At 46.3% G+C, this 12,864-nt stretch overlaps 1 protein-coding gene across 1 annotated transcript in view; it reads left to right on the forward strand.

The window, feature by feature from the left end:
• Window positions 1-11,919, forward strand: part of LOC134649008 (uncharacterized) — a 72,863-nt gene extending 60,944 nt beyond the window's left edge. Inside the window, exons 13-18 of the mRNA XM_063503697.1 lie at window positions 482-650; window positions 1,616-1,755; window positions 2,246-2,395; window positions 7,678-7,819; window positions 9,395-9,596; window positions 11,655-11,919. Coding sequence (XP_063359767.1) covers window positions 482-650; window positions 1,616-1,755; window positions 2,246-2,395; window positions 7,678-7,819; window positions 9,395-9,596; window positions 11,655-11,818 — 967 coding nt within the window. The 3' untranslated portion in view covers window positions 11,819-11,919. The remainder of the gene's footprint in view (window positions 1-481; window positions 651-1,615; window positions 1,756-2,245; window positions 2,396-7,677; window positions 7,820-9,394; window positions 9,597-11,654) is intronic.
• The last annotated feature ends 945 nt before the right edge of the window (window positions 11,920-12,864 follow it).

Here is a 12,864-nt window from a genome sequence, read left to right on the forward strand (position 1 = left end):
CAAGTACTGCTCGAACCAGGCGCTCATGGTGCGCGCGCTACAGCGTTTGAGAGAGAGACCATCGTTTGCAACTGCGTTGAGAAGGTGAGATATCATGAGAACATTGTCTCTGGTTGTGACGTGGAGTTTCGCGGAACAATTCCATAGCTACATCTATTCCTGCTCGAACCAGGAACACTGGTCAACCACGATCAACACTTATCCATGAAAAATAGCAAGATCGAGGGATAGTACCGCTACGGAAGTAACCTTGAGTTTGACGAGGAAATAAAATAGATAAAATGTAGATATATGTATAAAAAAACACAGACAGTTTCATTACTTCTCGGGTGTGTGTGTGTCTCCTCTTGAGAAACGGTGGACAGTCAGACGTGTTAAATTTACCTACCTACCGACTTTTTAATGTTTGTTTACCGATAATTCCGAGCTCCGTTTATTCTTTTTTATAACTGCGTTACTAATGCATGTTTACTGTTTCCAGACTAGAAAGCCACCCAGCGTGCCAGTCGCTGTCCCTCCACTCGTTCCTGATGCTGCCCATGCAGCGCGTGACCAGGCTGCCCTTACTGCTGGACGCCGTGCTCAAGCACCTCAACGAGGGAGACGAGGAACGAGAGGGCTGCATGCTGGCTCTGGCTACCCTCAACCACGTCAGTACCATGTATTATATCTAGAGGATAAACTCCACTCGTTCCTGATGCTGCCCATGCAGCGCGTGACCAGGCTGCCCTTACTGCTGGACGCCGTGCTCAAGCACCTCAACGAGGGAGACGAGGAACGAGAGGGCTGCATGCTGGCTCTGGCTACCCTCAACCACGTCAGTACCATGTATTATATCTAGAGGATAAACTCCACTCGTTCCTGATGCTGCCCATGCAGCGCGTGACCAGGCTGCCCTTACTGCTGGACGCCGTGCTCAAGCACCTCAACGAGGGAGACGAGGAACGAGAGGGCTGCATGCTGGCTCTGGCTACCCTCAACCACGTCAGTACCATGTATTATATGTAGAGGATAAACTCCACTCGTTCCTGATGCTGCCCATGCAGCGCGTGACCAGACTGCCCTTACTGCTGGACGCCGTGCTCAAGCACCTCAACGAGGGAGACGAGGAACGAGAGGGCTGCATGCTGGCTCTGGCTACCCTCAACCACGTCAGTATAATTTATTTATTCAGCGCAGATTGGTGGCCACTTGCGGAAGAAAGAAGCGCCTAGTCTGGCGTTAGCTACCTCAGGGGATAACATTCGGAAAAATGCGGATCACCTCTGGGTGACATCAGCTCAGGACCGCAAAAAGTAGCGCACTCGAAGAGAAAAAGCTATACTAAGCTGTGAGCAATAAGATACTGAACGAACGATAATGCCGCCCAAAGCACAGCAGTAACCGTTTGCTTGAACGCCATGTTCAAACTCGAATGAGGGTTAGGTACAAATAGAAAATAAATTCCACAGTGCTTTAGTGTCTCGCTGTAATACTGTGTAATATGTTTGAATAAGTAAAATTGTGAGTTAATTGTGTGTTAAAATAGTCTCAGTTCAGCGGTAGACCTGTAATATCGTCATGTTCTCTAAAGTCTAAGCAGTTATAGTTTTAAAGTTGCCATTTTTTGTTACAGTTCGTGTCGCAGTGTAACGAGGGAGCGCGCAACACGGAGCGTATTGAGGAAATGTTCCGGATATCGCAGAGCATCGAGTTCCCGCCCTCTATGCGGAACCCACCCAACCTCGGGCCGGCTTGCTCACGTCGGGATAAGAGGTTAACATCTTCTTTTCACATATTATATATGGTCGAAGTCATTATTGAGTCATTTTTTTGTCGATTTTTCTTTTTTCTCAGATTTTGATAAAATTTGATAGATAGTGTTCCTTATTCTGTACAAGTACGCGCAATTTCACTGTATGTCCTACAAAATTTTCCACTGAGTTACGGAAAACGTAGGGAATTTTCAATTCAAGGTGCGTTCACACGGCACACGGTGCGTGCCGCGTTGCACTGATAGTTAAATATGGACTTTAACTATTGTGTAGAAGGTTGACATTCCTTTCTCTCTTCTGAAACACTGTTCAAGTGCGTTGATATAAATCGTATATTATCGCTATTATCGGTTATTTTGTCTCATTCATGGCGTTTGTGTCGCAAAATTTTCGTTTACATTTAATTTAGATAAATTCTAATCTACTATTATTATTTTTTTAACTAGAAATAATTATTGTTACAACATCTATCCCACTTTCTTTTAATTCAGGCCGGTGCGATGGCTAGTGCGATCAGGCGAAGCGACCCAGCTGGTATGGAAAGCGGACGAGTCCAAGCTAACCTTCGGCCGCAAGTTCCACAAAACACCACTTCACTTGTTCCTGTTCAATGACTTGCTCGTCATCACCAAGAAGAAGGGGTCAGTAGACATTGAACTGTATAGTTTAGACGGTAAAGTTGCTATTACTAGTGCAGTCAGGCGAAGCGACACAGCTGGTATGGAAAGCGGACGAGTCCAAGCTAACCCCACTTCACTTGTTTCTGCTCAACGACTTGCTTGTCATCACCAAGAAGAAGGGGTCAGTAGACATTGAACCGTATGCTTTAGACAGCATAGTCGCAATTGGAACGGATTGTTATTGCGAGTTCTGTCTTAGGGTGGTATTCCGCCTGTCCAATTTCTTTGTCCAATGTGTATTTGCGTCTCACATTTTGCTTAAGAGTGAGACGCAATGCACATTGGACAGGTGGAATACCCCGAGACAGGCCGAGAACGAGTGTGTATATGCTGCTCCCTTCTCGTCTCGCTCTTCCTTATCTTGTCTCGCGCTTTTACGATGGGATCGGACCGGTGCCGTATCATAACTACTCACTTACTTGGCTGGCGCGATGACCCAAGAGCACGCCACTTTGCTCGGTCCAGAGCGGTATCACGCCGGCTTTCGCCGACGCCGAGCTCCCGGAGATCTGCCTCCACTCTGTCCGCCCGACGATATTTAGGCCCAATTTATTTATTTCGACCCAAGGAGGCCCTTTGGCTGCCCGATCTTCACCCGTCCTTTCGAGATTTCATTTCATTTTTCATTTATTTTTATTCATAACAATAAAATTATTGTGTTGAACATAAACTTAAAATTAAAAATTAACACTACTTTAAATTAAGTTACATGCAATTAAAGCTCAATGAAGTGATCCCAAGCTGATGATATTAATGAAAGTATAAGTACTTATATATATATATTACTATAATTCAAATTATTATATTATCTTCAGGTGATATTATCTGCTATTTAGTTGAATTAGTTGATTAATTTATACGTATTGTTATATATATTATTAGTAACTAACATGTAGATTAAGTAGATAAAACCTATATATTATTCATATATGGAATAGGTTAGGTTTATTAAGAACCAATAGAGAGAACAAATTAATCAAAATGTCAGATACACCAAAATATTATAATAATTCAAAATTATTATTATTATTCTTCCTTTATTCATTTAATTTATTAGATTAGGTTATTTATAATATGGATATAAAAATAAAATACAAAAACACTTACAAAAACAATACAAAATACTTATAAACATATTATAAAAAACCTAACCTAGGGTGCCACCAGCAGCGGGGCAAGGCCCAAGCTGCCGGTGGTCAGGGCTGCAGAAAGAGGAACCGGCGGACTATCCGCGCCGTGTCCAAGATCACCGCCTTCTGCATCTGACCCTTGATCCAACCACCTAGCGAGAGTCTCTCAAGATGTTGGTCGAGACTCTTCGCTATTAGACCGTTCGCTGAAACAACTATCGGGACAATGATCGTCGAATCAACATCCCACATGGCGGTTATCTCGTGAGCCAAGTCTAGGTACTTACTAGACTTGTCCTTCTCGGCTTTCACGAGATTCTCATCATGGGGGATGGTGATGTCAACGAGCACGGCCCGGCGCTGCGATCGATCTATTATCACAATGTCAGGCTTATTGGCTACAATAGTCCTGTCAGTGATGATAGATCGATCCCAATAGAGCGTGGCACGACCATTCTCGAGAACTGGCGCAGGTGAATACTTGTAGTACGGTACTTCGCGGTCCACAAGGCCGTATAGGAGAGCAAGCTGCTGGTGAATAATCCTGGCTACGAGATTATGTCTGTGCAAGTACTCGCCGTTAGCAAGATGAGAACAACCGGAAATGATATGCCTGAGTGACTCTCCGGGACGGCGGCATGCCCGACAAATGTCGACCGTACCGTCCTTCAGGATATATTTCCGATAGTTGTTCGTCATCATTACTTCGTCCGCAATTGCACAGGCAAAACCCTCGGTTTCTCCGAAGAGGTCCCCGAATCGTAACCAGTTCACCGACGCGAGCAGGTCCACATCAGGTCCCGTGAGGGCCTTGTAGAACCGCCCGTGTAGCACCTTACTCTCCCATGCCGCCTTGCGATCCGCAGTACTTAGTACCACAGGTTTGCGCCAGTTCTCGTTTGCCAAGGACAGCGGCGTGAGGTTCCTGTCTACTGCCACCACATCACGATGCATCCCACACTCGTTGTTAAGGAAATAATTCCTGAGATTATACACCTCGCGGTTGTGGAGATCCTTGGCGTTTAGGAAGCCTCGGCCTCCACATTTCCGTGGGATGTACAATCTCATAACTGACGAGCGTGGGTGTAGCATGCGATGTGCGGTGAGCAGTGATCGGACCCTCCGATCCAGGGCGTCCAGCTCGGTCTGAGTCCACCTTAGTATGCCAAAGGAGTATGTGAGTAGGGGCATTACCCAGGCGTTGAAGGCGCGCACTTTGTTGCCTCCTGACAAAAGACTGTTAAGGACTTTTGTGAGCCGACTGAAAAAGCGCTCCTTCACCGACCGTCTAATACCCTCGTCCTCAATACCCAACGACTGTGACATACCAAGGTATTTATAGGTTTCTGATTCAGAGATAGATCTGAAAGCCATTGTCTCAGAGAGTTGTAAATTTGTTGAATTTACAACCCTCCCCCGCTCTACATGTATAACCGCACATTTATCGACACCAAACTCCATGTTGATGGCACTACTGAAGACTTCGGTAGTTTTCAGTAGGTCCAACAAGTCTTGGTTATTTGGTGCAAATAATTTGAGGTCATCCATGTACAGAAGGTGAGAAATGACTTCACCCTCTCTCCGAAGCCGGCAACCTAGTCCCAAATCTTTCAGCAGAGTGCTGAGGGGATTCAGAGCTAGGCAGAACCACAGGGGACTCAGACTGTCACCCTGAAAGATTCCTCGCTCAATCCTTATAAAATCCTGCGGACCAGAGCGGTCATTCCCGCCTCCTGGTTGACGAAGGACTGTGGTCCACCGCCCCATACACGCGCTTAGGAAGGCTCTCAAAGTTGCATCAACTTTATACAGCTCTAAGACCCTCCCCAGCCATGAATGAGGCACCGAATCATAGGCCTTCTTGTAGTCAATCCAAGCGGCTGAGAGGGCCCCCTTGTTCCGCCGGATTTGTTGGCATATGGTCATGTCTATGAGGAGGAGCTCTTTAGTACCACGGGACCCAACCCTACATCCATTTTGAGCGGAAGCCAAAATATTATTTGCGACAATGTGCGCGTTGATTTTTGCTCTCAAAATGGATGTAAGGAGCTTGTAGAGTGTAGGCAAGCATGTGATGGGTCTGTAGTTTTTTGCTTCCGTGGTACTACCGGACTTGAAGAGCAGGAAGGTGACACCAGTTGTTAAGGAAGGTGGGAGAGAACCAAGCTCGAGGGCTTGTTGAAATTGTGCTGCCAAGCAGGAGTGCGAGCATCGGAACCATTTTAGCCAGAAGTTGTGCAATCCATCCGGCCCAGGACTTTTCCAGTTCTGGGTCGTGCGGATGGCACAACTTACGTCATCGGGGGTGATAGTGACTACCCCCATAGGTTCGATGGACTCGCACTCACGCTCGACAACATTCATCCAACTCCCCTCGGTGTGTCCGACAGGCACCGACCAGATGCTACGCCAGAAGTCAGTCATGACAGTAGGATCCGGCGGCTGCGTGTCGGACTCACGAAGGTTGGTTTCCTCCCACTTTCGGTACACCTTCCTTTGGTCACTCTGGAAAAGACGATTCTGCTGGAATCGATCCACACGCTCTCTGTAGCGGCGAATACGGTTTGCCCATGCATAGACTTTCTGCTTTAGAAAGTCGATGCGCTCCGTAACGTTGGCCAAGTAGTCGCGGGGCCTGATATCCGTCCCCGCGAACGCCTGGTTTACAAAGCGCATTACTCGGGGGCGATTGTTGCCCCCCCTGAAGCAGATCAGCTTTGCGATAAGAGTCCTAAAGGAGCTGATACGTCGCTCGATCCGTATTTGCCATGCGGGGGCACCTCCGGCGGTCCTAGGTGCACGTTCAGAGTCCGGAAACTTGACTCGTGCAACACGGCACGCCGCGATGGCTCCGCAATACATGATCGCGTGCGTATCATCTAAATCTTTACTAGTCCGCAAATATGGCTCTAGTAAAGCGTTTAGGGCTCCCATTAGCGCTAGATTGCGTCTATTCATAGGCAAACGTGGTAATCGTGGCCTAGTGTTGGGAGTGGAGCGATACTGCGTAATCGCCTCATCCAGAGTCCTATTTTATTATTATTCACTTTATTTATTTCTGATCTTAGGTTAGGTTATTTTATAATATGGATATAAAAATAAAATACAAAAACACTTACAAAAACAATACAAAATACATATAAACACATTATAAAAAACCTAACCTAGGGTGCCGCCAGCAGCGGGGCAAGGCCCAAGCTACCGGCGGTCAGGGCTGCAGAGACAGGAACCGGCGGACTATCCGCGCCGTGTCCAAGATCACCGCCTTCTGCATCTGGCCCTTGATCCAACCACCTAGCGAGAGTCTCTCAAGATGTTGGTCGAGACTCTTCGCTATTAGACCGTTCGCTGAAACAACTATCGGAACAATGATCGTCGAATCAACATCCCACATGGCGGTTATCTCGTGAGCCAAGTCTAGGTACTTACTGGACTTGTCCTTCTCGGCTTTCACGAGATTCTCATCATGGGGGATGGTGATGTCAACGAGCACGGCCCGGCGTTGCGCTCGATCTATTATCACAATGTCAGGCTTATTGGCTACAATAGTCCTGTCAGTGATGATAGATCGATCCCAATAGAGCGTGGCACGACCATTCTCGAGAACTGGCGCAGGTGAATACTTGTAGTACGGTACTTCGCGGTCCACAAGGCCGTATAGGAGAGCAAGCTGCTGGTGAATAATCCTGGCTACGAGATTATGTCTGTGCAAGTACTCGCCGTTAGCAAGATGAGAACAACCGGAAATGATATGCCTGAGTGACTCTTATTATTATTATTATTATTCATTATTATTATAATTCAAATTGTAATTGTTATAATTAAAATTATATCATGTCAAGGAATGAAATGTAAATAAAAATAAATAAGTATATTAAAAAAATTAAATTTACTAAGATATAAGCAAAAATTTAATAATATCATCACTTTGGTATCGTCATAGAAAAATACAGTCACTCATAGAAAAATACAGTCACTCATAGAAAAATACAGTCACACATAGAAAAATACAGTCACTCATAGAAAAATACAGTCACATGATGATGGCCGAGCCACCGGAGACGATGCGCTTTGATCATAAGTATCATAACCCGCGATAATGTATGGTTACAGAGAGAACAGCCACGTCGCAGTCGACTTCTGCCCGCGCTCGCTGCTGGAGGTGTGCGCGGACGCGGGGCCGGGCGGGCTGGCCGCCAAGCACGCGCTGCTGCTGACGCTGCTCGAGAACCACGAGGGACGCACGCTGGAGATGGTGAGGCGGTATAACAATTACCAACCAGGGATGTTGCGGATGCAGATTTTTTGACATCCGCGGATGCGGATGCGGATGCGGATTTTTAAAGGCTCACATCCGCGGATGCGGATGCGGATGCGGATGTCAAGATTAGGTACTTAGAAAACGTCAAATATTACATTTTTAGTATTTTTTTATTAAAAAAAACCAAACGTTTAGTATTTGAGCAAGAATATAGGTACGTTATATTTAATAAACAGTAACTTCGCCGACTTTTCTGGATCTAGACGATTTCGTTATAGGTAATGACGAAATTACCTAGCACTTACGCCGCCGCTAAGACGTTCTTGTACCGACTTGTTCGACATCCGCATCCGCATAAGCTCCGCATCGATTTTATGCGGATGCGGATGTTGAAAATAATGCGGATGTTCCGCGGTTGCGGATGCGGATGCGGATGTTCGCAACATCCCTGTTACCAACATTGGGATTATGAGACCCCAACCGACACGAGTTGCAAACTGATAGAGTTTCTGCGGAAAGAGAAGAATCGTGAAATGTATTGGGCCCCATACATTCCACGACTCTTCTCTTTCCGCACAGACTCTACAACGGGCCACAAAACATAGGCGCACCAAACATAACGCAGTATGATTACCTAATGCAGCGGTCGGCAACCTTTTAGCAGCCAAGCATATAGTTAACGAAGTTGACGCGGGCCGCACTTTGTTAATATTTATGACTTTATCAGACATTGTCGTTTGTCAATATTACATACAAAATAGCCAGGGAGGCTCGCGGGCCGCAAGTGAGAGATTCGCGGGCCGCATGCGACCTGCGGGCCGCCTGTTGCCCTAATTTCTAATTTCGGGGCTAGAGATGCTCCGGTGCTTGTGTGTTCCGAAATATCAGTACTATTTTTTCTGCTATTTTGAGTACTATAGGTATAGTGTATGTACATCTAACTTTGACACAGGGATTGACGATATAAGATAACTTACTTCGTATCACCCTAATTCTAGATAACAGAAATTACATTACCTATTCTATCATACAAGTTCTTTTGTTTAATTAAGTATATTTTCAGATAACTTAGACCAACAATACGGACAAACTGACTGGACTTACTTCAGGTTTCGTACGTAAAACTGCCAACAGATTGACGCATGTCTTAATAATCACTGCACCGTTTAAATGTAACCTAGTCATATTATGTTAATCGACCTTTAAACTTCGAAATTAATAACAGTATTTTTCTATAAAAATATACCTATATATCTTACCTACATACTCACCACTTACCAATTTACATTTATAAACACTACTGTAAATACCCAAACAGCTATCGTATGTTCTGTTCTCAATTACATCAAACGCTCGAGGATAATTGAATACATCTAAACTGGTTTTATGATGGTCTAACATATTTTTTTTTTTTTACTTTTAGTAACTATAATAAATTTATTATAGTTACTAAAAGTAACTACGCTACGTTGATTACGCTACATAATTATGTAGCGTAATCAACCCAGCAACTAGGAAGTAATATTTCTATTATTTATAAAAAATAACGCAAGTTTACCTACTCCCCAGCTAATCTCGTGCCCGACCGAAACGGACGCGTCCCGCTGGAGCGAGGCCCTCGCCCCGCCCGAGGCCGGCGCCGGCGAGGCCGTGTACGCGGGCTGGGACTGCCCTCAAGCTGTAGCCTTGTACGCGTACGCGGCCGCGCAGCCCGACGAACTGTCGCTGGCAGAGGGAGACGTGCTCAACGTCACGCGCAAGACTAGTGAAGGTGAGTGTGTTGTGGCGGTGTAGCAGGACTGCCCTCAAGCTGTAGCCTTGTACGCGTACGCGGCCGCGCAGCCCGACGAACTGTCGCTGGCAGAGGGAGACGTGCTCAACGTCACGCGCAAGACTAGTGAAGGTGAGTGTGTTGTGGCGGTGTAGCAGGACTGCCCTCGGGGCGTAGCCCTGTACGCGTACGCGGCCGTTCAACCTGACGAACTATCGCGACGGCTAGGACGACGTGTTCAACGTCACGCGCAAGACTAGTGAAGGTGAGTGTGTTGTGGCGGTGTAGCGGGACTGTCCTCGGGGCGTAGCCCTGTACGCGTACGCGGCCGTTCAACCTGACGAACTATCGCGACGGCTAGGGCGACGTGTTCAACGTCACGCGCAAGACTAGTGAAGGTGAGTGTGTTGTGGCGGTGTAGCAGGACTGCCCTCGGGGCGTAGCCCTGTACGCGTACGCGGCCGTTCAACCTGACGAACTATCGCGACGGCTAGGGCGACGTGTTCAACGTCACGCGCAAGACTAGTGAAGGTGAGTGTGTTGTGGCGGTGTAGCAGGACTGTCCTCGGGGCGTAGCCCTGTACGCGTACGCGGCCGTTCAACATGACAAACTATCGCGACGGCTAGGGCGACGTGCTCAACGTCACGCGGAAGGCCAGTGAAGGTGAGTGTGTAGTGTTGGTGCGGTGTAGCAGGACTGTCCTTAGGCCTTGTACGCCAACGCGGCCGCTCAGCCTGATGAGCTGTCATTAGCAGAGCGGGATGTGTTCAACGTCACGCGCAAGACTAGCGATGAGTGTTGTGTACCGGGGCGGTGTAGCGCAAATGTAGGCCGTCACTTTTCTCCAGTTAAGCTTTGGATTCCTCCGAAAACGGTGCCGTCATATGACGGCCGTCATATAGCGGCAGCAAAAGACGGCCGTCTTTACGGTGGCGACATGTGGAAAGTACCACGGCGTCATAACACACCGTCATCCACCAAGGTCAAAGCGGCAAATTTGAAAAATGTAGGCGCGATGGGATAACGTCCCATAGAAAATTTGAATTTCGTGCCTTTTCCTACTGACAAGATTTGCTTGATCATCTATAATTTATTTGGAGGATGAAATATCATCAGAAGAGGAAAATAATCGTAGTACGGAATCATTTATTCAAATCTCGTGTCATTTATTCAAAATGGCGTCACCGCTATCTAATAAAACGTTCACAAAACTATCGACAAGGTCATGACGGCCGTCATCTTACGTTACGTTGACAGTCAACGTAACGTAACGCCGTCTAGGAAACCGCGCCATCTTGTTTACATAGACAACGTTCTAGTGACGTCAGTCAACGCTATATAGCGGCCGTCATATGACGGCCGTCATATAGCGGCAGCAAAAGACGGCCGTCTTTACGGTGGCGACATGTGGAAAGGACCACGGCGTCATAACACACCGTCATCCACCAAGGTCAAAGCGGCAAATTTGAAAAATGTAGGCGCGATGGGATAACGTCCCATAGAAAATTTGAATTTCGCGCCTTTTCCTACTGACAAGATTTGCTTGATCATCTATAATTTACTTGGAGGATGAAATATCATCAGAAAGGGAAAATAATCGTAGTACGGAATCATTTATTCAAATCTCGTGTCATTTATTCAAAATGGCGTCACCGCTATCTAATAAAACGTTCACGAAACTATCGACACCATCACGACGGCCGTCATCTTACGTTACGTTGACATTGTCAACGTAACGTAACGCCGTCTAGGAAACCGCGCCATCTTGTTTACATAGACAACGTTCTAGTGACGTCAGTCAACGCTATATAGCGGCCGTAATATGACGGCACCGTTTTCGGAGGAATCCAAAGCTTTAGCAGTGCTTCCGTAATTAATTAATAAAAAAAACTAGTGGCATGTAACCCGCCAGCGTTGGTAGCAGACTATTCTTTTTCTGAGTAAATGCGTGTCCATATCTAAAACCCAACCAGAAAATAAATTAATATTAAATCCAACCTAAATTTTTCCTATATTCCTTTTATGGTTTGTTCAATAGAGAAATGATTGTATTCCAGGCTGGTACTACGGCGAGCGCACCCGCGACGGCGAGGCGGGCTGGTTCCCCGGCTCCTACACCACCGAGGTCGCCTCCGCGCATGCGCGCGCGCGCAACCTGCGCCAGCGCTACCGGCTGCTGGCTCTCTCCGGGACCTACCTAGGGCAGAAGAAGAAACCCTGACCGGCCGAGGGACCTAGGTGTGTCACAGTCCCTAGGCCGTCAAGGATTTATGTCAATTCTAAGCGGGATGTAAGATAGCTATGATAGAACTAGACTCCCACGCCACCCCTCGGTGCGCAACCTGCGGTACAGCTTACTAGCGACCTGGCACACAGACAAAACTATGTCACAGTGAAAGCTTCGAGGATTTGTCAGCTCTAAGCGGGACGTTAGATAACTATGATAGAATTATTTGAAAAAAACTATAATTCTGACAAACCTTTTACACTACGAAGGTGGCCCGACCCGCGCCAGAGGTACAAGCCCCGACCTGACGGAGTTACCGATGGAACTAGACGTGTCACAGTGTGTAGGGCTTTGAGGATTTACGTGAAAAACTTGCGGGCGCCCACTGAGGCGCTTTGAACCTGATGAATTCTAATGTTTTTTTGCAAATTAAAGGCTTGATAAACTACGTCAGATGTAGTTAGAAACTGACGATAAAAGCTGCCTTTCCGAGGGCTCCATTAGATTGGTTGTTTTTATTATCGCCACAGTGTCCAGGATCAGGAGTATGTCCAGTCTTTCTGTCCAACTATCAAGTAGCTCAAGTACTTATAAAATTAACCACTCGACTCGTGCTGCTTTAATGAGTTGTAATTATTAACATATTTCACAATTTCATAATGATCTGAGTGATGAAGCGGTGAAGAGACTAGAATGTCCGTCCAAACACTGCCTTATATTAGTAAACTATACTATAGACCTTAGTATTTTGGAGCATTTTAACCAACACAATGTTGCTGCACCTACGTTTTGACTCGCGCTATATATATCGAACCGCGCCTTATACAAGTGTCAACTGAAAACACATTTCGCTGCGAAATATGCAACTGTAACTTTTATTAAAACCAGCTTCGGCAAGGTAATAACGTGAGTCATCATTATTTACAAAAACAAAATGCATTAAAACGTGTTTTCATATAGCTATAATGCATTTTTGGAAATAGATTAGTAAGATTGTGGTGCTTGTTTTATAACGATGTATTCATGTTTCGCGTTCAAAG

Source organism: Cydia amplana, chromosome 6 (genome assembly GCF_948474715.1).
Source record: "Cydia amplana chromosome 6, ilCydAmpl1.1, whole genome shotgun sequence".
Taxonomy (NCBI): domain Eukaryota; kingdom Metazoa; phylum Arthropoda; class Insecta; order Lepidoptera; family Tortricidae; genus Cydia; species Cydia amplana.